General features: G+C 44.2%; 1 protein-coding gene across 1 annotated transcript in view; it reads right to left on the bottom strand.

The window, feature by feature from the left end:
- Window positions 1–20,355, bottom strand: part of LOC126474803 (toll-like receptor 2) — a 323,566-nt gene that overhangs the window by 77,795 nt on the left and 225,416 nt on the right. Inside the window, exon 9 of the mRNA XM_050102274.1 lies at window positions 10,097–10,407. Coding sequence (XP_049958231.1) covers window positions 10,097–10,407 — 311 coding nt within the window. The remainder of the gene's footprint in view (window positions 1–10,096; window positions 10,408–20,355) is intronic.

Below are 20,355 nucleotides of genomic sequence, written 5' to 3' on the forward strand. Positions count from 1 at the left end.
ACATGTTTCTCCTTTGTGATATAAGCTTCATTGCTATAGCACAGCACACATTCTACACTACTGGCCATTAAAATTGCTACACCGCGAAGATGACGTCCTACAGAAGCGAAATTTAACCGACAAGAAGAAGATGCTGTGATATGCAAATGCTTAGCTTTTCAGAGCATTCACACAAGGTTGGCGCCGGAGGCCCCACCTACAACGTGCTGACATGAGGAACGTTTCCAACCGATTTCTCATACAGAAACAGTAGTTAACCGGCGTTGCCTGGTGAAATGTTGTTGTGATGCCTCGTGTAAGTAGGAGAAATGCGTACCAACACGTTTCCGACTTTGGTAAAGGTCGGATTGTAGCCTATCGCGATTGCGGTTTATTGTATCGCGACATTGCTGCTGGCGTTGGTCGAGATCCAATGACTGTTAGCAGAATATGGAATCGGTGGGTTCAGGAGGGTAACACGGAAAGCCGTGCTGGATCCCAACGACGTCGTATCACTAGCAGTCGAGATGACAGGCATCTTATCCGCATGGCTGTAACGGATCGTCCAGCCACGTCTCGATCCCTGGGTCAACAGATGGGGACGTTTGCAAGACAACAACCATCTGCACTAACAGTTCGACGACGTTTGCAGCAGCATGGACTATCAGCTCGGAGACCTTGGCTGCGGTTACCCTTGACGCTGCATTACACACAGGAGCGCCTGCGATGGTGTACTCAACGACGAACCTGGATGCACGAATGGCAAAACGTCATTTTTTCGAATAAATCCAGGTTCTGTTTATAGCATAATGATGGTCGAATCCGTGTCTCGCGACATCGCGGTGAAAGCACATTGGAAGCGTGTATTCGTCATCGCCATCACCCGGTGTGATGGTATGGGGTGCCATTGGTTACACGTCTCGGTCACCTCTTGTTCGCATTGACGGCACTTTGAACAGTGGACGTTACATTTCAGATGTGTTACGAGCCGTGGCTCTACCCTTCATTCGATCCCTGCGAAACTCTACATTTCAGCAGGATAATGCACGACCGCATGTTGCAGGTCCTGTACGGGCGTTTCTGGATACAGAAAATGTTCGACTGCTGCCCTGGCCAGCACATTCTCGAGATCATTCTCCAGATATCCAGATCTCTCATGTCTGGTCAATTGTGGACGAGCAACTGGCTCGTCACAATACACCAGTCACTGCTCTTGATGAACTGTGGTATCGTGTTGAAGCTGCATGGGCAGCTGTACCTGTACACGCCATCCAAGCTCTGTTTGACTCAATGCCCAGGCGTATCAAGGCCGTTATTACGGCCAGAGGTGATTGTTCTGGGTACTGATTTCTCAGGATCTATGGACCAAAATTGCGTGGAAATGTAATCACATGTCAGTTCTAGTATAACATATTTGTCCAATGAATACCCGATTATCATCTGCATTTCTTCTTGGTGTAGCAATTTTAATGGCCAGTAGTGTAATATTAGATTCATTGCTATTGCACAGTACGTCAGTGAGCTTCTGTCCTTTCTACTACGAAAGCAAGAATTCATCTGTGCACGAGAAGTACCATTTACGTTACGACATTTTAATTTGCCGAATAGAATCTTATGGTCTACACGTCATAGGCTTCGGCCAGTTGACAGGGTGGACTTAGCTATGAAAGGACATTTATTTTATCCAGACTGATGAGACAGTTTCACTACTGCCATCGGTTTCTTCCAGTTCGTTGGAGCAGCAGCCACTCACTCTGTCCCGCTACTACGAAATCTATGAACAGGTACATCGACGCCACTTTCATTGTATGTACTCACGGCGGGAAACCACAAAGTACTTTTTTCATTAGCTAGGAGCATCAGCATCAACATTCGCAACTTGGCTTTCTGGAACTACATCTAACAAAATAACCATTGTTGCATTGTAACGAATAGCATATGGTCTGATCCTAAAAAGTTCAAACAAACGGCCAAGGGTAGAAAACCGACAACGTGAGAATACCATAACATCCATCGAACAGAAAACGTGCCCAGTAGTTGGAAGAAAGCTCTGGCCATACTATGTGCCAGAATGGTAGCTGAAGTTAATCAAAAAAACAGTGCCTAAAATTATTGACATACATCTGATGCAGAATTTTAATACATATTCTGAGCTGAAATGTAATGAGGTGTCACGAATGAAGTACCTCCTCCATGCCAGCCGGCACGGATTCCGAAAACAAAGGTTGTGCGAAAATCGGCTTGTACTTTTCTCACGTGACCTCATTGGCTTGGGGATGCAAAAATGGACGCATATGTGCTCACATACAATGACAAACATTCACAGAATAACTGATGGTAATCATGTTTTGTCAAAAGCTGAGTTGTCGGGGACAGGTTCGTGACTCGCAGCGGAAAGAAACACAAACTCAGTCTGGATCACGATACATGGAGTGAGTAGTGACAGCATGAGGAGCACGTTAGGCCCCATCTCAACTAGTTAAATGCCAGCAAAATTATCACTCGTGAGAATCCCATAATGCTGTTGCTTTAAAATTTCAGAAACTTCTTAACTCGGGAAATCTGAACTAACTCCCATGAAAAATCAGAGCATAAGTCCACACAGAAGCGGTACATCAAACTCATCACACACCATCTCCGAGAGTCGTTAATTAACTCCATTCAGAATTCAACCTGCCTCGCCTCCATGCCCAGAAACCGAAAAACTTGGTGGGCCGAACTGATGAACACATAAAATGAAATCGTTAGTGGCACCTTCCACCTCCTTCAGTCAGAAGACAGGAGAGAGAATGCCCGTTTCCTGTTGCTCAAAATTTTCCGTTGGTTCCCCGTTTAAAAGTGCTACAAACGTGGTCGTTTCGTGTGAGTCTGAAGGAACTAAACGCGAGGCCACCCGTAAGAAAGATTGCATATATTACGCACCGCCTGAGTGGAGCCTCAAGTTAGCTTCGAAAATTAATCTCAGCTGCCGTTCTCAGGGCTCTGCTCCCAAGCTGAACCAAGAAAGTCCACCCGAATACAACAAGTTGCATGCGGTTGGAATTTGCACCCACATTCCTCCAATTAAACGATGACCTATGTTTAGGAAATGTGGTTACCGGTACATCGGGTCCTATGCCGAACACAAAAGTAATAAAAGTGAAAATAAAACACACTCAGTTGCGGTTCCCAGCAAGATCTTCCTCCCTGGTATGGAAAAATATGGGGAAACACAGACAGGGAAAAGACACTCTGCAAAACTTGATAAAACCACGAAATTATATGAAAGGTCGGTTGACTGGCGCTCTTCAACAGGTTTTATGCACGGGAGAATGATGGGAATGGTGAGAAATCTGAATTGACAGACAGCGAAACGTAGATGCCAAGTTGCCTACCTCGTGAAAGATGGTCTGTTGTGAACCAGGAGTACAACTGCATCGCGATGTAAGTACTGTGATTATGACGCACCAGCTGTCGGAAATTTGTGATTAAAATTTCAAAACACACTATTTTTCCGGAGGACATAGTCTTATTGTAAAGTTCTATAATTTAGGAAAACACAAATCATTGCTTCGCATTATTTTACATAACAAGGCACATGTATTTGAACTACGTCTATATTGCGCAAGTAACATTATTTTGAAAGTATTATGCCATTATGCACAGGCAACAATAACCAAGTAACAAATATGCCTTGTCAAACATGTAAGACCGTCCATTATTTAAGAGACAGTCAAAATAAGACACATGGAAAAAAGTAGGTAAATCATTTTTTTATTTTCTAAGTATTCGACATAACTATTACCGTATTTTACGGACTGTAACACGCACTTTTTTCTTCGAAAAATTGCCTCCGAAATAAGGGTGCGTCTTATACTCGAAATTAATATAAAAATGTCCAGCGCTTAATTTAAAATTCCCACCAGTCTTAGAAGTGTCCATATATTCGATGCGGCGGGAAAGCTTTCTGTGTCTGGCAAAACTGAATTCAACTGGCAGTAGTGTACCGATGAGACGAACATGAATTGCGGTGATTCACGAGTTTGCTGAGACTGTCACCCTCCCGCCCCACTATCGCAAACGCATAGCAATGCCTGGCCTACGATGCGTCACTGCAGTCTACGGTTGCAGTTATGTTGAATTGAAAGCGATTTGTGTTATCGGTAACAGTACAATATTTTTGTTAGTAGCTAGTTTCAAATGGCTGAAATGGCTTTGAGCACTATGGGACTTAACATCTGCGGTCATCAGTCCCATAGAGCTTAGAACTACTTAAACCTAACTAACCTAAGGAAATCACACACATCCATGCCCGAGGCAGGATTCGAACCTGCGACCGTAGCGGTCGCTCGGTTCCTGATTGAAACGCCTAGAACCGCTCGGTCACAACAACCGGCAGCTAGTTGCGTATTGGGAAAAAAGAAATGGTATTCATATGATGCCGGCTAAAAATTGAAAGTAATAGCATATGCAGGAGAATAGGGTAGCTGAGAGGCATATCAGCTCTCCACCAACAGCAAAAATCCATTAGCGCTTGATGGGATAGTAAAGAAGAACTGAAAAAAATGAGGAAGACTAAAATGTGTAGAGGGCTGAAAGCAAAATGGCTAAAACTAGAAGATGACGTATTGAAATGGATTCAACGACACCGTCAAAATGGCTTTGGAATTAATACAGAAATGATGCAGAAACATGTAATCTAGAGCTACAGTGGAACTTAACAGATTTTAAGGGTGGAGTTGGTTGGTGCTATAGGTAATGAAGCGTCATGGACTTAGCATGGGAACCAAAACATCTCAGATAATGCTACTAGAGTATGGAGACAAAATATTATCTTTCCATCGCTTTATCATTCAATATCGAAAGAAAAGCAGTGTGGAACCAAGCCAGGTAGCGAATATGGACGAAACTCCTCTGGAATTTGATTTGCCGAGGAACAGAACTGTTTTCATGAAGTTGTTAAAACTCTTAACTATAAAAACAAACGGACATCAAAGAAAGCAGTACGCTATTGTCCTTTCACGTTGAGTTGACAGTACTAAACTTAATCAAATGATCATTTTCAAGTGCAAAACAATGTCAAAACCTTCTGAAATACAGCCAGGTGTTGTTGTTTAGGTAGATGACAGTGGTTGGATGGATGAGGTTGGTATGAAATTATGGAGTAACGATGTTTGGTAGAGAAGGATAGGGGCTTTACTGGAGAAGAGCTCTCTACTTGTTCTAGATCAGTTTCATAGACATTTTAAAGATAGTGTGAAAGAGAAAGTGAGACGTGGAAGTACAGAGTTTCCTGTTATTCCGGAAAAACTTACTTCACAATTGCAACCTCTTGATATCTCAATAAATAAACCATTTAAAGTGTATATGAGAGAGGAATGGAAAAAATGGATGATGGATGAAACCCAACATGAATTCATGTCGGAGGGAGCCTTAAAACAAACTGTAACGAACCAAGTATGTCAGTGGATAAAACAGTCGTAGTCCAGAGTGGGAGAAGACAATATTGTTAAATCTTTCAAAAAGTGCGGCATAAGTAACGCTCTCGATGGCAGTGAAGACCATCTAATATCGAAAGCGAACGACGAAAAGGATAAAGAACAGGAAGAAGAAGAAGAAGAATGTTCAGATGACGATTTTCAGGGATCTTAAAGGTCAGCTTGATATTATAAACTACGATTTTTTTAGTCTGGATTTGCAATCTAACAATAACTTGAAATTCAGGTGCGTCTTACAGTCTGTAGCGTCTTATAATCCGTAAGATACGGACACATGTTATCCCTCTGTGAGCACAAGACGGTCAGTGTGTTCCTGGAGAAATGTTTGCAGTTGCCTATGGAACCACGATTGTACCAAGGAGTGAACCTCTTCGTCGGTAACAAACCGACAGCCACGAATGTCTTTCTTCAGGGTTCCAAAAATATGGCAATCGCATGGCAGTGCCCTGGACGGTATGGAGGATGCCTAATGAAGTACTTCCTTCGAAACTTCTGCAACGTAGTCGAAACAACATTGGCATCATGTGGATGGGCCTGCACTCGTTGCCGTCGATTTGCATCGGACGAAGAGGTGCACGCCTGGCTACACTAATGGTTCTTCAGGCAACCCCAAACATTTCTCTGTGAACACACTGATCGACTTGTTTCGCTGTGGGATACATGTATTAACACTTATGCCGATTACATTTGAAATAATAAAGAGTTCACTTACTTTTTTCCATCTGTCTCGTTTCCAATTGACTGCCCCTCATACATGTCATGGATGTAATTACTTTTGGCGCTTAAAATTCTCACAGAGTTTTGTTTACTGACTAACCAAAGTCTACTGCCAGTTACCTACCAAAAAGTGTAATACGGTACCATGTATACGTCAGTGCACCGACAATACAGTTGTCGACTCAAAGACCTTTGTACGTCTGTATCAAGGCAAATCCCAGTAGATGCAAATATTCTAACATTTTTCTCGTGGCGGCTATTTTCACGTCAGCTGAATATAAATTGCGGTAGTTCAAAAGAAAAACTTCTTTTGCACGTTGTACATTAAATTTTATTTATTTAACTTACATTCCCAAAAGCGTTACAAGGCATCTTCAATGAGTATCCCGAAATTTTACACGATATTTTTGGTTGCACATATAGGTTATCGATTACAGACGAAAGCTACAGGTTTAAAACAGTTCACTGCATTTTCATAATAAAACGAGAAAGTACTTACAGATCAGCGTCTAATTCATTTTTTGTAAGCCAAACAGCTTTCTCCCGTGTGGCAAACTGAAGTTTGCGGTTTTCCTTGTGGTCACTGTTTTCGAAAAATAGCACTGAAACTGCCGCTTTCTGTGCCTAGAATATCATTCCTTTCTGTAAGACTTGTTGCCAACTTCGTCAGGTTTTGCTTTCAATTTTTCATATAGTCACAGAAAAGAAAAACACTTGAAGGAAAAACCTGGCAAAGTTGGCAACACTTACAGAAATGAATGACACTCTAGATAGAGAAAATGGCGGTTAGAGTGCTATATTTCGAAAACAGTGATAACAAGGAAAACTGCAAACTTTCAACCAGTTTGCCACATGAGTGAAACCTGTTTGGTTTACAAATAACGAAATAGACACTGCTCTCTAAGTACTTTTCCGTTTTATTATAAAAACTTCAATGAACTGTTTTAAATTTATAAGCTGTGTTGCAAACGACAACCTATACGTGCGAACGAAAACAGTCGTGTAATATTTTAGAAAACTCATTGAAAATGCCTAGCAACAAGGCGAAACGCGTCTGGTTGCGTAATTTAAGTATGAAAACTAAATGTGCAGCATGTAAAAGGCGTTTTTCTTTCGACCTACAGTAATTCTTGCGTTTAAAAATGGTAACATTTAAAACTTATACACCTTTGTGTATGTTAGAACAAATTTTCAAACCATTTCTCCACTCTCATGTTGGCACTTGTAATCATAATATCCTGCTATTCAGCGATTAAGATAAATAAAAGAGGCTAGGCGTTTGGTTCCTGTGCATTACGTTTTCTCTACTGAGAAGGGCAGATGTTGCAGGTGAGAAGTGGTGCCACTTGCAGATCAGACACAAGATAGATTCTCGGAAACGTCCAGACCATTGCTGCAGGTGGGTTTCCACGATCAGCAAGATGTTCAAAGGTTCAAAGAACTTTCAGTGGAGAATATATGCTAATATATGCACACTGTAGAGGTGAAAAAGGCTTTTCAGCTGAAGCAGCCAGAGAGGGCGTCAAGCAACGACTACCTAAAACAAAGGAAATACGAGATGAAAGGGTAGGTTCGAGAGAAAAAAAGTAGTGAAACAGCAATTGTACAGCTAGCGAAAAAGGAAGACACACCATATATTTTTGCTTAATATAAGGGATATTACATTTACTTGATGAGATGGGTAATTTAAAAAATTCAGTAAAGGAAACAGGCGAAAGGGAATATAGACATACAAAAAATTACAATGATGGAAACTGAAGAGTGGCGAAGCAGGAATGCTGCCAAGGAAGCATAACTGAAGGAAAGAGACAGCACCTATCAGAAAATTAAGGAACATGAAATAAATTCGGGATCTCCTGCTCTGTTAATTGCAGAATACAAATCACAATAAATAAAGGAAGAAACTAGATAACGAGATGATTGAGATAGATATCATCAAATAATGAGAAAAGAGAAGCTAGTACTAAGTAAAGAGGGGGATACTGAAAGGTGAAAGGACTGTGTAGAGTTGTGATATAATATTAAGTAACTAGAAGAGATTGTTATGGAAAGGGCACAAGAAGTGGATGGAGATGGACAGGATGATCCGATATTAGAGCAGGATTTGTCAGAGTACTTAAGCTGAAACAAGTCACCTAGATCAGCCTACATTCCCTCCACAACCCAACCAAGGCAAAACTATTGCAGCTGTAGGTGGAATATATATTAGACAGGTGGAACAGATTTTTAGAAGACTATAATAATCCCAAAAACAAAGAAGGCTGATTGCTCTGGCGAGGACGTGCGCCTACTCTGCCAGCAGCCAATAACACAGGTGGGCCATGCGGGCAATCGACCTCTCTGTAGATAACCTCCACGAGAGGGCTGTCCACGGTCACGCCGCCAGGCAGCAACCTGAACACCCGAAGAGGTTACAAACCTTTTCTCCTCCGTGGGCCTCGTGACCGAAAATAGTACCAGCAGTATCCTGGGATATGGGCAATATTTAGGCCGGCACAGGCGACGATGGACCAGTTCAGTGAGAATGAGCGTCCTGGGCCGGGTGCCAATTGCGGAAACATTCCAACGATCAGGATCTCGCTATGGAGACTCCGCATCTCCGAGTAACTACTGCAACCTACATCCTTCTGAATTTGCTTAGTGTGTTCATCTGTTTGTCTCCCTTTACGATTTTTACCCTCCACGCTTCCTTCCAACACTAAACTGGCGATCCCTTGAAGCCTCAGAACGTGTCCTACCAACCGATCTCTTCTTTTAGACAAGTGGTGACACAAATTCTTGTTCCCCCCTACTATGTTAAGTACCTCCTCATTAGTTACGTGATCTACCCATTCTTAAATAGAACATCGATTCCAGAACAGGTTCGGCCGGCCGGAGTGGCCGAGCGGTTCTAGGGGCTTCAGTCTGGAACCGCGTGACCGCTACGGTCGCAGTTTCGAATCCTGCCTCGGGCATGGATGTGTGTGATGTCCTTAGGTTAGGTAGGTTTAAGTAGTTCTAAGTTCTAGGGGACTGATGACCTCAGCAGTTAAGTCCCATAGTACTCAGAGCCATTTGAACCATTTTTTGCTCAGAGCCATTTGAACCAGAACAGGTTCTTTCCTTCTGAGGGACACCGCTGTAGATCATGTCATACCTGTTTTCTTGTTGTGGAGTGGTCATTACAAGTAGTCAGTCTGAACACACTATCTATTCCAAGCCGTTTATTTCTGTTTTATGCCCAGGTTGTCCTAAATTTATCAATCTGGCTTGCTTTTTTGTCAAGATTTTATGATTTCACCATTACAGGATACTGGCCTGTAGCCAGGGCAGCCAGGTGGTGGGGTGCCACTTTCATTTATCCCAGCACACCTATTTTTCTTTTTTGGTTGTCTCTCTTAGATGCGTTCTTTCACTACAGCTATAGATCGATTTTGTAGGATGTCCTTCCTGTTTTTCTTCGAGGTTGTCTCCTATAGGAGAGTTCACTTCCGCACGCTTATGAGCCTTCCCCCCCCCCCCCCATGTTGCGGATTGCTCTTCGTCTAACTCCCTTCCAAGAAACCTGTATGGCTTGTGTCGCCCTGCCACGAGCTTAAGCTCTCTCGGTCGTAGAAGAATGTACAAATCTCCCGGTAAGGCGACAGTCCTTGAGGAAATGGAAAGGAAAAATAGTCCTCCTCGTCTCCTGGGTAACGTGCTATTGCAACAGTAACCCAACCATTGCCATGGTCATAGTCTACTGCATTATCTATAGTAAAATTAAACACAGCCCCCGTAAAAACAGAAGGGCCATGTAAAAACACTTGCCCATTAACAGGTTCAGCAACAACATGATCTACTGCTTTATAAACAGTAAAACGGGGACGTCTTCTCCTCAAGTTGTAGCGCCGCATTGTACGTGCTGCTGCTCGTGCTGAGTGCGGTGTGCAGGACCGACTCACCTGTAGCTGACGAAGGCGTCGTACTTGAAGTCGTGGTCGTCGGCGGCGCCCTCGGCGCCCGGGCGTCGGCGGCCGCGCCTGGCGGCGCCTATCTTGACGCCGAGTATGTGGCGCAGGTAGGTGAGCTCGAAGCGGTAGGAGTAGCAGAGCGCCGCCACGAGCCCGGCCAGCAGCCCCAGCGCCGCCATCGGCACGCCCACCGCCACCGCGATGTCCACCGAGCTGCAGCCGTCCAGCACGGTGGGCGAGCGCACCGCCAGCGCCGCCGGCTTCGCGCAGAACACCTCGCCCACAACCGCGGGCCTCTCGTCCTGCGAACACGGCCAAACACCGCCGCTCAGTATTAACGGTACGAATCATATTCTTACTTTTCAAAATATTCACTGGTTGCGATCCGACAATGCATGGGTAGTACTAAGGACTACCAGAGATATGCAGAGACAGGTGGGTATCGACAGCGGGCTTAGTAATAAGGAATGCTGGAGAAATGCAGAAATGGAGATATGTGGACAGCAGGGTTAGTACCAAGAAATAGTGGTATGCAGACAGCAGAAGTATCCACACAGCAGGGTTAGTACTAACGACTGAGGGAAATGTGGGCACAGATGTATGCGGACAGACAAATTGGTACTGAGGAATGTCAGGGAAATTGGTACACAATGCCATGCAAATAACTGGTATAGTACTAAGGAATGCCGAAAAAGTGCAAGCATTGAGGTATGCAAACAGAACAGTTAGTACTAAGGAATTCCAGAAAAAAAGCAGACACTGAGGTATGCAGACAGCAGTGTTAGAACCAAGAAATTTGGGAGAAATGCTAGCACAGAAGTATGCACATATCAGGGTTAGTACCAAGGAACTTCAGGTAAATGGGGCTTAGAGGTAGCATGGAGGGTTAGCAATACAGAATGCTGGAGAAATGCAGCCATGGAGGCATGTGATCTTCAGCCTTAGAACTTAGTTGAGGGAAATGCGGGCACAAGGGTATGACCACATCAGCATTAGTACCAAGGAATGTCAGGGGAATGCAGTCACAGTGGTATGTGGGTGGCAGGGTTAGTACCATGGAATGCTGGAGAAATGCAGACATAGAGGTATGTGGTCACCGGGATTAATATTAAGGAGTGCTGCAGAAATGGAGATGGTGAAGAATGCAGGTAACTGTGTTAGTACCAAGGAATGTTGGGGAAATGTGGGCACAGAGGTATGTACACCTCAGGGTTAGTACCAAGGGATGTCAGGGAAATGCAGGCATAGATTGTAGGGTTAGTCCTATGAATGCTGGAGAGATGCTGTCAGCAAGGTTTGTGCTTATCAACACTGCTGAAATGCAGACACATAGGTAAGTGAACTGCATGGTTAGTACCACAGAATATTGGGAGGTACACAGAAAAGAGGGTTAGTATTAATGAATGCTGGAGAAATGCAATATAGCAATACATTTAACAGGGTTAGTACTAGGGAATGCTGAAGAAAGGTGGACACGGAGGAATACTGACAGCAGGGTTAGTACTAATGAATGTCAGGGTAGTGCGGGCATGGAGGTATGCGGACAGCAGTTGGCAGCAATGATTGCCAAGGAAATGTGGGCACTGAGGTACGCAAACAGCAGGGTGTCCAAGGAATGCTTGGTAAATGCAGGCACAGAGGTAAACACATGTCAGGATTAGTACCAAGAAATGTCAGGAAAATGTGAGTATAGAAGTATATAAACAGCAGGGTAGTACTAATGAATGCCAAAAACGTGTGAGCATGGAGGATTGTGAACAGCATGGTTAGTACTAAGGAATGCTGTAGAAACGCAAACATGGAAGTATTCAGTCAGCAGGGTTAGTACTAATGAATGCCGCAGAAATGGGTACATGGTGGAATTTGGACAGCAGGATCATTACTAAGGAATGTTGGTGGAGTGCTTGCATGGAGATATGCACACTGTGGGGTAAGTACTAATGCTTTTCAAGGAAATGCGAGCACGGATCTACGTAGGCAGCAGGGTTAATAAAAAGGAATGCTGAAGAAATGCAGAAACGAAGGCATACGAAGATCAGGATTTGTCGCAGAATTTCGGAAACCACCTCTGTGAGTTATATTCTGAACGGCAAGAGAAGAGCCTTCAGTTGGAGTGGCTTGGTGCACATGATTCGCGCATTCGAGACAGCCAGTCAGACCATGACATTTTATTTACATTACCGTGGCAACTCCCCAGTGTTTCCACAGTGTTAGGTGACACGTCCTTTCAGGCAGTTGTGCTGTGTGTATCGTATAGGTTTATGTTTATACACATGGATTCCACTAATTCTGTGAGTCCCCTGCAGCGTCGAAAATGCGTTCCAGTAGTGCAGAAAAAAGAACTTTTGGAAAAGAAGCTACTCTTAAATCTCAAGCACACGAATTTTTGTACAGAATGCCTGTTTACTTTGAAAGGAAAAGAGACAACGGGGAGCCTTTGATACCAGTGAGCAAAGTGACTGACAGGGTGACAGAAGCATCAAACATCTCTAAAAGGACAGTGAAGAGAAACACAAATGATAAAGAGGCTGCCAGCTTAGCTGGGAGCCCTCTTATTGCGATGCCAGGAAAGTCGAGTTAGAGATCGTATCTTTTGACTGAGACAGACAACTTTGACCAAAATGCAATTAAGGAACACATACACGCGTGCGACAGCAGTAACGACAATCCGACACTTAAAAAGTTGATGACATCATTGTCAAACAGTGGTCCGTTCACAGGCGGATCGACAAGTCTCTCCATCGTTAAGAAAAAATTGTCTTCCAGAGGAAAAATTTCTCCGAAAAAAAAAAAAGTGCTGATGGAATGCAGAGACTTTGTGGCGTGGAGATGTCGCTTCCTACGTGAGGTGCTAGCCGTGAATCCGGAGAATGTAGTGTTGATTGACGAAACATGGGTCAATTTGTGTCATGTACGATCTGTCACATGGACAGAAAAGTGCGCCACGGAACTATGAGTGTGCCAGCTGGTAAGGTAGGGCGACTAATTATTGTTCACGCTGGCTCCATGACCAGCTTTGTGCCCTATGCTAAGATGGTGTTTCAGTGAACAAAACTGTCGATTATTACGAGGAAATGAATGCAGATACATTTAAACACTAGTTCATTACTCTCTGGTAGGTTTTGTAATGGACAACGTGCTGTACCATTCTGTACAATTAAATAAGGCGCCAGAGGCTGGTGCAAGGAGAGACGAAATAGTCATCTGGCTGAAAGATAATAAATAGGCTTTGAACAGAATGTTCTGAAAGTGAAACTTCTGGAATTAGGAAAACGATACAAGGCACAGGAGATGCAATATGTAACTGATATGTTATCAAAGAATCATTGTCGCAAAGTCATACCACTGCCATTACGACCCCCTCGATCTTGCCTGTGCTCAAATAAATGCAGATGTCACTAATCGAAGTGAAACTTTTATGTTGCAAGACACAGAGAGGCTGATAAATGATGCTGTCACGTGAATAATGCCAGAAAACCGGAAGAACGTCATGGACCATATATGGAAAGAGATTGTAAGGGCGAACACAGAGGGAGACGTAGGGAAAGAATCAATATAAAACATTGTAATTTCTTTACCGGATGATGAGGGTAGCAGCAGCGAAGATGCCGAAGACTGTTTGGTCGTGATGAGAGATGATCAATCACATGAAGACGATCTGGGGTTTTCCGTTCTCTCACACCAAAAATAAAGGTAACGTCTTCATTCGATATTTTACACGTAACATTTGTGCATTTTTGCTGTACCTTATTAATGTCGAAAATCTATTTGTATCTGGACAGAATGCCAAAGCAAATACCTTTCAGCCGTCTAATTTCCACACTGTTATTTTATTTGGCTACCAGTTTCGGCGATTTACTGCGCCATTTTCAGGCCCTCTGACCGACGTGTAGGAAGATTCCAACCTCTGCTCCGGTCAGCATTCAAAGACTGGTGCCTGTAAATTTCTGCTTGATATAGTTATGACTTTAACTATCACCTGCTGTACTGAACAGCCGAGTCCCTCAATCATCTCCGAAAAGGTAGACATACACCGACTATTTGTGTCTGTCTGTGTAAGAAAGCAAACACAGTTAACGCACGAGGAAAAATGTTTGATCAAGGAACTCATCATTTCAGTAGAATGCTACTAACAAGAAACCTGCAATGAATCGTGCGGCATTGTCAAGCTCTGCAGTAATGGCTTTTGCGGGGCCGAAGGGTGGGAGGGGACGGTCATCCCCCCCCCCCCCCCCCCGCCCCCCAATCCCCCCACGCCCCTGCCTCATTAGTTACTAGCCCACTACACGTCGAATATTGGCAACTATTTCTAAGTTTAGGGGACTGATGACCTCAGATATTAAGTCCCACAGTGCTCAGAGCCATTTGAACCATTTGAACTGGCAACTGCGCTGACAGCTGCCGCAGCGCTTCTCTCTCCGTACTGAATATGGTGGCCGTGTTCAACAGTGCCGCTCAAACTGGTAATTGTTTAGCGGCATCCTGTATGAACAAATAGGGGTCAAAGTCTTTGAATGTATGTAGATTTAAACTTTGATCAGTACATAACTAGGTAATACGACAGCTCAATGTCCAGATTCCTTAGTCGTTTATGATAATTCCGCTAGACTGACTTGCATTTAACAGGCGGCAAGTTTTTGCATAAATACAATGTAATGTTCGAAGTGGAATTATGGTGCGATGTAACTCGACAAGCTAAAACTGTGGTTTCATATTTAAAATGGAAGCACCGTCCCAGAGAATCAATTCTTAATCACATTACAAAGTGCTAAGTATAATAATTATTATTATTATCATCAGGGAATCTCCATTTTTCTTTTTAGTACAAAGACGTGTGGATGCATATAGTGCTATTTCAGACGCATTCTGCTTGTTCATTGAGTAGAAAACATGAATTGTTAATTGAACAATTTGCCTTTTTGATATTAAACTCCTCCATGTCATATTTGGAAGCAGTTTCGTGGTAGTAATGAATCTCTCGACTTATCTAAAAAGGTAGATAAGAGCGCAGTTTCAAAAAATTTCCCACGAGCAACAGGTACAGTTCATATGTGTTTGATGTTGTGTCAACAGCTGGGGGCGGTCTGAATTGTTGTATCATTCTCAGATATCAGGTACGCCAAGATCGCTTGTAACTCTCTTTACTGTTTACTGGTATAGACAGACCAGGGCTGTCATAATCGGATGTATTAAGATATTGGCAGACGCTCATGATCTTTACAAATTTGCAAGCCACGTAGTGATGTTGCGTCGTTTTACAATAAATGGTAGCGAGGAACATCAGCAAATGAAACACAAAATACCACAAATATGAAACACAGATCATCCGGTGCCGGCCGCTGGTGGCCGAGCGGTTCTAGGCGCCTCGGTCTGGAACCGCACGATCGCTACGGTCGCAGGTTCGAATCCTGCCTCGGGCATGGATGTGTGTGATGTCCTTAGGTTAGTTAGGTTTAAGTAGTTCTAAGTTCTAGGGGACTGATGACCTGAGATGTTAAGTCTCATAGTGCTTAGAGCCATTTGAACCATTTGATCATCCGGTGCTGGTGTCCTACCAATGGCGAATGTTAATAAGTTACAAGATCTGATTATGTTAGCACAGATCTGTCGAAACCGGTAATCAATAAAAAGACTGAAAAGCGGTCTTACCGTAACTGATATTTCAGAATAATATAATTCTAGTTAAACAGAGACCAAAAACTGTACCGCAACCTAATTAAAAATTGTTATGGTCATCGACAAATATGAAAGTAAAGCGTTAAAAAAGTGGGTAAAGGATATATCACTTCAAGGATATGTTTAAAGTAAACAGAAAACAAACACAAATTTTTAAAATTTTTCCACATTTATTTTTAAAACTCTTTACTCGCTCTGGGGAATTACCGGTATCAGCGGCAAAACACACACATTCTTTTTCAGAGGCTATATAATTTTTTAATGCTAGAACTGCAGTAAATTGCATAACACATGTAAGTATGCGTATTAATCTCGCTGAAGCGAGGTCGCAATTCACTACCGTGTGTAGCCTGAACAACACAACTTGTCGCCGTTACTGCGCTGCAAATTGTTTCGTAACGTATGCCCGCAATGCACACCTTGCATCAAAGGCGCCGCGCGTCCGAGGCCACTGACTTGGTGTGTGTGTGTGTGTGTGTGGGGGGGGGGGGGGGGGGGGGGGAGGGGGCATGGCGCGAATCCGCTGCGGATACCAAAATCCTTGAGATTAGCCTCCGCATACAGCAGACATGTATCCATGTCCCAAGGACATTGTATTGTGAAGATACAGACACTGTATAAATACACACATTGTAACCATCAATGATGTATCCAACCCTCGGTTCAAATGGTTCAAATGGCTCTGAGCACTATGGGATTTAACATCTGAGGTCATCAGTCCCCTAGAACTTAAAACTACTTAAACCTAACTAACATAAGGACATCACACACATCCATGCCCGAGGCAGGATTCGAACCTGCGACCGTGGCGGTCACGCGGTTCCAGACTGAAGCGCCTAGAACCGCTCGGCCACACCGGCCGGCTCCAAGCCTCGAAGAGCTAAAATGTTTTCCTGTGCGGAAATCGCGAACTTTGTGAACATAAGGCCTGAGACTACGTGACACATGGATGAATGGATCGGTCCTTGAGGCGTGCTCGAGCAGCCGAAGCTGTTAAGGCGACGCTCGGGATAAACGGGAAATCTTGGTTCGAGTTCCGGTTCGGCACAAATTTAACATGACGTAAGATGCTGACGTCAGTGATAGTCACACAATGCGTATCTATTTCGTAATGCTTACCACAGCTGTATTCGTAAGTGACATGTATGCATTTATGAAGTACATCGTGTTTGAAAGATACAGACATGGTATAAACACAGACATTGTAACCATCTGTCAAGCCAGATACTGTCACCTAGCGATATGCGGAAAAGAAATGTATGGCATAAGAGCCATTCTGTGGATACGTATCCTAAAACCTCTGCTTTAACTGATTTGGCGACTGTGGGAGGACTGACGGAACTACAAAAATGACTAATGACTTAGTCCACTCTATAACAAATATGCTCCCCTAAAGATTGGAAAGTAGGAAGGAAATCTGCACCGTGGCTAACCGAAAAACGAAAACGGCGCATGAATCTCAGAGAGACTGCACGTCGGGCATACAGACTCAGCCCAAGGCTGAAAATCATGTTGCCTACAAGCAGAAGCGGAACAGAGTCAATCAAACTGCGCGAAATGCAAAGCTGCGGCACATCCATACATTAACCGACAACAGAAACAGATCAGCTGTCCTATAGAAAAGTCTGTATGGTCCAGGTATACGCAAAGTAAAAGCAGTAGTTGATCCCATTGTCGTCCCAGCCGAAGAACTGAAACGGTACCTCACATTACCTACAACCACAATTTAACAACAAACGAATTGGCTCATTGATCATTTCATGGGGGTTAACGAGACTGCAGCCACAAAAACTTCTATCGAAAGCATGTTACTTGCAATACCGTCAAAAAAAACTATCATCCATATCAAATCAGCTTCTACTGGAGATGATGGCACCGCAGTCCCAATGATGAAGCTTATTACTTATTATTGACCCACTACTGCCCACTACAACAGATCTCTTTAACCACTCCGCAAGTGTTTTCCCTGAGGCCTGGAAAGAGGGGATAGTTAAGCCCCTACGAAAAAAGGCCGTTTCCGCGGCACCCTCTGATTACCGAGGTATTTTCTTTCTTTCTGCACTGTCCAAGGCCTTAGGGTACACAGTGATAAGCCAGAACATTATGACCACCTACCTAACAGTCGGTATGTCCAACTGTGGGACCGATGACAGCGGCGACGCGTCGTAGCATGGAACCAGTGAGACCTAGTTAGGTCACTGGAGGGAGTTGCCACCCCATCTGCACACACAAGTCACCTAATTCCCGTATATTCCGGGGACGGGGGACGATGAGCTCTGACGCCAAGCTGTATCACATCCCAGATGCGTTCGGTCGGGTTCAGATCTGGCGAGTTGGGGGCCAGCATATCAATTGGAACTCACCACTGTGTTCCCCGAAACACTCCATCAAACTCCTGGCCTTGTGACATGGCCCATTATCTCGTAGAAAAATGCCATTGCTGTCGGGAAACATGACCATCATGAAGAGGTGTACTTGGTCTGCAACTAGTCCTTGGCTGCCGTGATGCCTTACACGAGCTCAACTTGATCCATGGATGCCCACGTGAATGATCCCCAGAGCATAATGGAGCCACCGCCAGCTTGTCTCCATCCCACAGTACGGGTGACAAGAAGCTGTTCCCCTGGAAGACGATGGATTCGTACTCCCTCCCACTGGCACTATGAAGAAGGTATCGGGTTCAGTACCTATGATCATGTGGCAATTTCAGTCGTAGCTGGAGTTGTGGTGTTAACATTGGACACATGCATGGACCGTCGGCTGCAGTGGCCCATCGTTGGAATTGTTAGATGCACTGTGTGTTCAGACACACTTGTACTCTCCCAGCGTTAATGTTTGGTTTTAGTTCCGCCACAGTTCTCCCCCTGTCGTGTTTTACTAGTTTGGCCAACCTACGACGTACGATATGTGTAATGAGTGGAGGCCGCGAAACTCCACGACTTCTGAAGTGGTTTCACATTGGTTTAGCCACGTGTTAGAGTAGGGCTTCACAACATACGTGCTCGCGGAGCAAGCTGTGAGCAGCAAGGCGCGAGCACGGAGCAGCGCGAGCACGCTACCCCCACTACCGGACCAGAGCGGAGAGTGGGGAAAGTCACGTGGGGCACACAACAGCTGGCGCCAGTCAATGTAAATCCGCGGCCACCTGCAGGGATATCACTCACGAATTATTACTGCGACAAATGAAACAAATAAAGGAGAATGTACACGTGCCACATAATTTTATTAGCTGAGTGTATGCCTCTACGTTCGCATTAATTTGTGAACTGTTAGACGCAATTGTAAAGGGCAAAAAGTACAAGATAACTGAGAATCCCACACTTGAGTGACACCTTTTATTGTGTAAGTAATTGTATTGTGGAGTAATTGTTCTTGTGCATTTTAGGCACAGCGTGCAGTTTAAATTTCGGTCATACAATGCGTTTCTCAGGCGCGTCTTGTTACATTTCATTGCAGAGAACAGTTGTTCACAAACATACGTGGAGCCGAACATTGATATTATTGTAGCCGCCAGTTTGTGCAAACGAGGAAATCTATTCTGCGGGAAGTGTCTGTAGAATTCCAAAATGTTTTTCTTGTTCTGAAATTTGCCTCTGTATTCTCTGTCACACTGCAGGTCAATAATTTATAGTTGCAGCTCAGGACGAATCTCTTAAATATTCGCTGAATATGGAGAGAACGGATCAAAATCACTGTCTAGTGCTGTCAGATCTTGAAAGCGCTGATCAACTAAACTATGTGAATAACGTTCACAGTCCTTATGAACATCTTGCATGGATGATAATTTAGGAAAATGAGCTAGGTTTCCTGTTTCCAGCTGACTCACCCAAAGTGTCAATTTCATTTTAAAAGCTCGTATTCGATCTATGAAATGAGTAATTAGCAGATCTTTACCTTGTAGTAAAATGTTCAAAGCATTCAGATGGCTAGTTAAATCTGCTAAGAACGCGAGATCACATTCAAACGTGCGCGCGCATTTCCCCTCCCTCCCCTCCCTCCCTACTCCGCGACCTTGCACCTGCTCGCGAGCACGTGCCTGAGCAGACGCAAGTACTCGCGCTCAAAACCGGCCAGCTGCTAAGCCCTGTGTTAGAGGCATTCACCACAGCACCCCTCGAATACCCGATAAGTCGTGCAGTTTCCGAAATTCTTGTGCCGAGCCTCCAGGCCATCACAAACTCCCCTCGATCAAACTCAGATAGATCGAATACCGTCCCAATTCTACACACGGACAGCACACTCACTGGTGCTGTGTGCACGGCCTCGGTGTCTGATTAGCAGTCATTCCTCGCCAGATGACGTTGCTATTACCTGAACGGTCTTATGTCGATTGTAGGTCGGTGGTCATTATGTTCAGCCGCGCGGTCTCGGGCATCTTGTCACGGTCCGCGCGGCTCCCCTCTTCAGAGGTTCGAGTCCTACTTCGGGCATGTGTCTGTGTGTCGTCCTTAGTGTAAGTTAGTCTAACTTAGATTAATTAGTGTGCAAGCTTACGGACCGATGACCTCAGCAGTCTGGTCCCATAGGGAGTTACCATAAATTTCCACTTTTTTTCATAATGTTCTGGCTGATCA

The sequence above is a fragment of the Schistocerca serialis genome, chromosome 4 (genome assembly GCF_023864345.2).
Source record: "Schistocerca serialis cubense isolate TAMUIC-IGC-003099 chromosome 4, iqSchSeri2.2, whole genome shotgun sequence".
Lineage (NCBI taxonomy): Eukaryota > Metazoa > Arthropoda > Insecta > Orthoptera > Acrididae > Schistocerca > Schistocerca serialis.